General features: G+C 49.0%; 1 protein-coding gene across 1 annotated transcript; it reads left to right on the forward strand.

Moving 5' to 3' along the window:
• Positions 1-121: 121 nt before the first annotated feature.
• On the forward strand, positions 122-2,364 carry MMGT1 (membrane magnesium transporter 1; the record flags this gene model as incomplete). The annotated part of the gene is made up of 3 exons (XM_010152004.1): positions 122-174; positions 1,105-1,208; positions 2,108-2,364. Coding segments are annotated over 3 exons (320 nt in total), but the record flags the coding sequence as incomplete, so codon positions are not given.
• Between the last annotated feature and the right edge of the window lie 537 nt (positions 2,365-2,901).

Genomic DNA, 2,901 nt, shown 5'->3' on the forward strand with positions numbered 1-2,901 from the left:
CACTGCCGGGGTGGGACGGGACCGGCGCAGGCCGACACCTGCAGCAACCTCCCGGGGGGGTTGTACTGCCGTTGTGTCCGCCTGGACGGGGGTGACGCGTGTGCGTGTTTCTGTTTTGTAGATCGTTCTTACATGAGATTAACAGAAAAGGAAGATGAAACGTTGCCCATAGACGTAAGTCCCAGTTTCCACAACGTTTGCTGTAATGCCGCCGTTTGCTCTAACGGTTTAGTCTCCCTCGGCTTGCTCTTTGCAGTGTGGCGGGCAAGCAGAAAGGGGAAAGTGGGTTTTACATCTCACTTTCATTTGATCTCCCTCCGTCAAATAGAACCGTATCTTCCATCCCGGCTTCCTGCACAGTGTTACATCTGTCAGAGACAACAAACCCCAGGTCCAGACCTCCCTCTCTTGTAGAACTGTCCTGCAGCATCTTGCCCAGGAATTCCCTGAACGCAGCTCACAGAGCTTTTGCGTTCCTCTCCTTCTTTGCGGCATAAGGATCCTCCTCCCTCTGGCTTTTGTTGGCTGACATTTGTTTATCCAGGGTGGCTGCGTGCCCGTTTCATCCTGGCACAGCCTGCTTCAGGATGGGCTTTGGGGTTTTCCATTTGTTTTATTTGCTTGTTTTTTAAATTCCACCTCAATTATTACCTGTTCCATTTTTGCTTAATCTGAAAGGTGAGGAGGTGAAGGACCCACGACAACCAGGCGTGGCATTTGGACTGAGCAGCAGCTGCCACCGCTGCACAGCGTGCGTTGGCAGCCAACTCACTGCTGGGAGAGAGCGTTAGATCCTTAAGTGCCCAGGAACGCAGCGTTTTGTTCCGAGGATCTTGCCGGGGAGCCGTGGGAATCAGTTCAATTTGTGCAACGCAGACCAGGTTGTCAGGCAGCCGACGCTCTCCTCGGCTCTGCCGCTGCTTTGCCGTGCTGAATGGGGGAGTAGTTGACCTTCCCCGTGCCTCAGTTTCCCTGCTGTTGAATTGCCCGCCTCGGTCAGTGGATGCGAAGCGCAGGAGATGCTGTCTGAGAGATGAGATGTTTTGGTAAATAGGAAGAACGCTGAGTAACGTGTGTGTTGCGTTGTGCTTCCCTCTGTTGCAGATAGTTCTTCAGACTCTGTTAGCCTTTGCAGTTACCTGCTACGGGATAGTACATATCGCAGGAGAATTTAAAGACATGGATGCCACTTCAGAGCTAAAAAACAAGTATGTTTTATTTCTTCTTTTCATAAACACCTCTGCCACGCTGCACAAGCCGAATGCTCTGATGTAGCTCGCGTTCTAGCGGGTTGTAGACGATAACACTGAGAGGAACAGTCACACCCGGGAAAGCCAACAGTGCCTTGAATCTCAGAGAGAGTTAGATAACAGGAATAAATTAAATAAACTTCTTGCTTTTCCTTATGCAAAACCTTGCTGTGCAGAGTGGGTAGAGGAGTGGAATGTCTGCATAGGAAGTAAGAGCTCAGCAGATCATAAAATGGTCCCACAGACTGCGAGGCACTGTGCCCCACTCACCCTCTGATTGCTTCCTTACAAGAGTCTGAACTGCCTGAATCTCACACTGAGCTCTTCAAGGCAGAATATCTGAAAGACTTTAAGAAAGTCAGGGGGTTTGAATCGAGATTTTGCAAAAGGTATGAAATTGGATGGGCAGGCGCGGCCTCACTGGCCATTTCCCCAAACGCAGGGGCGCGTGGCAGGTGGACAAGCTGACATCGTTCCGTAGTCTTTACCTAACCCCCTTAGCTGCAGGCACAGAAAAGGATGGAAAGCGGACAAAAAGAGCGTCAGAGCATTAAGACCGGTGACAGCTGAGCTAAGGCGGTCGTGCCTGGTGGGTGTCCTGCGGGGCTCCACAAGCCTGCCCCGAGCTCAGGGGAGGCAGGTGACGCTTGTCAGGGGGCTGGACAACCTCTGCGTGTGGAGCAGTCGGTGTTTTTCACGCTTGGCTTTGTATTTCCCATGTGTTTTGGGTTAGGAAACTTAGAAAGTGAGCAAGAGTCTCGTTTTGAAAAAGAGCTGGTGTACCCTAGGCTGACTCTTCTACGACTCCTCCTCTTCTAAGAGGGTGTTAACGTTGCCTCTTTACGTTTATTTTGAAGGACGTTTGACACGTTAAGGAACCATCCGTCTTTTTATGTATTTAATCATCGTGGTAGAGTATTGTTCCAGTCCCCAGACACAGTGAATTCTTCTTCAAACCAAGACGCTTTGTCATCCAGCTCGTCACTGAAATTTCGAAAACTTGAACCTCTGCGCCGCTAAGACTTTTACAGATTATCATCATAATCCAGGACACTGAGATGTAATATTGAAGTCGGGGATGTAAACACTTTTTTAATTTCTGGAGCAGTATTTATATTGATCTTCCAGACTTTATAAAGTATATATATATAAACTAAGGACCTTCTTTGTACACTGTTAATGGAAACGACCGAATTGTGAATTGGCAGTGCAGTGTAAATTATTCTACAGTTATGCTGTGAAACACACCTTCAAATTTTCATATATTAAACCAAGTTGCAGCTGACTTAACTTCAGTTAAAACACAAAGTGAGCTAGTTTTTACTGCGATTAATGTTCTCTGACGAGAGGGAGCGTCTGAGCGCCGTTTCTCAGTGTGCTTGCGTTGCAGTTCGTGGAACTCCAACAGAAATGCTGTCTGCGCCGTGTCGCGCAGCAGCAGAAAAAGGGGCAGCGCCTCCGGTGCCCGGGAGACTCGCGTGGCGCGGGAGGTCAGAAGGATCGCTCTCGGGGTTAGTTTATTTATAACGCTGAAAAATAGTTGTGAAGGGTATTTTGGGGTTGTTTTTTTTTTTCTTCCTACTTTTTCCCGACCGCGTTATTTCCTCGTTGCCCTCCTTCGGGAACTGTCCCACCTTGCCCCTAGCTGCCT

The sequence above is a fragment of the Eurypyga helias genome, unplaced genomic scaffold (assembly GCF_000690775.1).
Source record: "Eurypyga helias isolate BGI_N326 unplaced genomic scaffold, ASM69077v1 scaffold33525, whole genome shotgun sequence".
In the NCBI taxonomy this organism is placed as follows: domain Eukaryota; kingdom Metazoa; phylum Chordata; class Aves; order Eurypygiformes; family Eurypygidae; genus Eurypyga; species Eurypyga helias.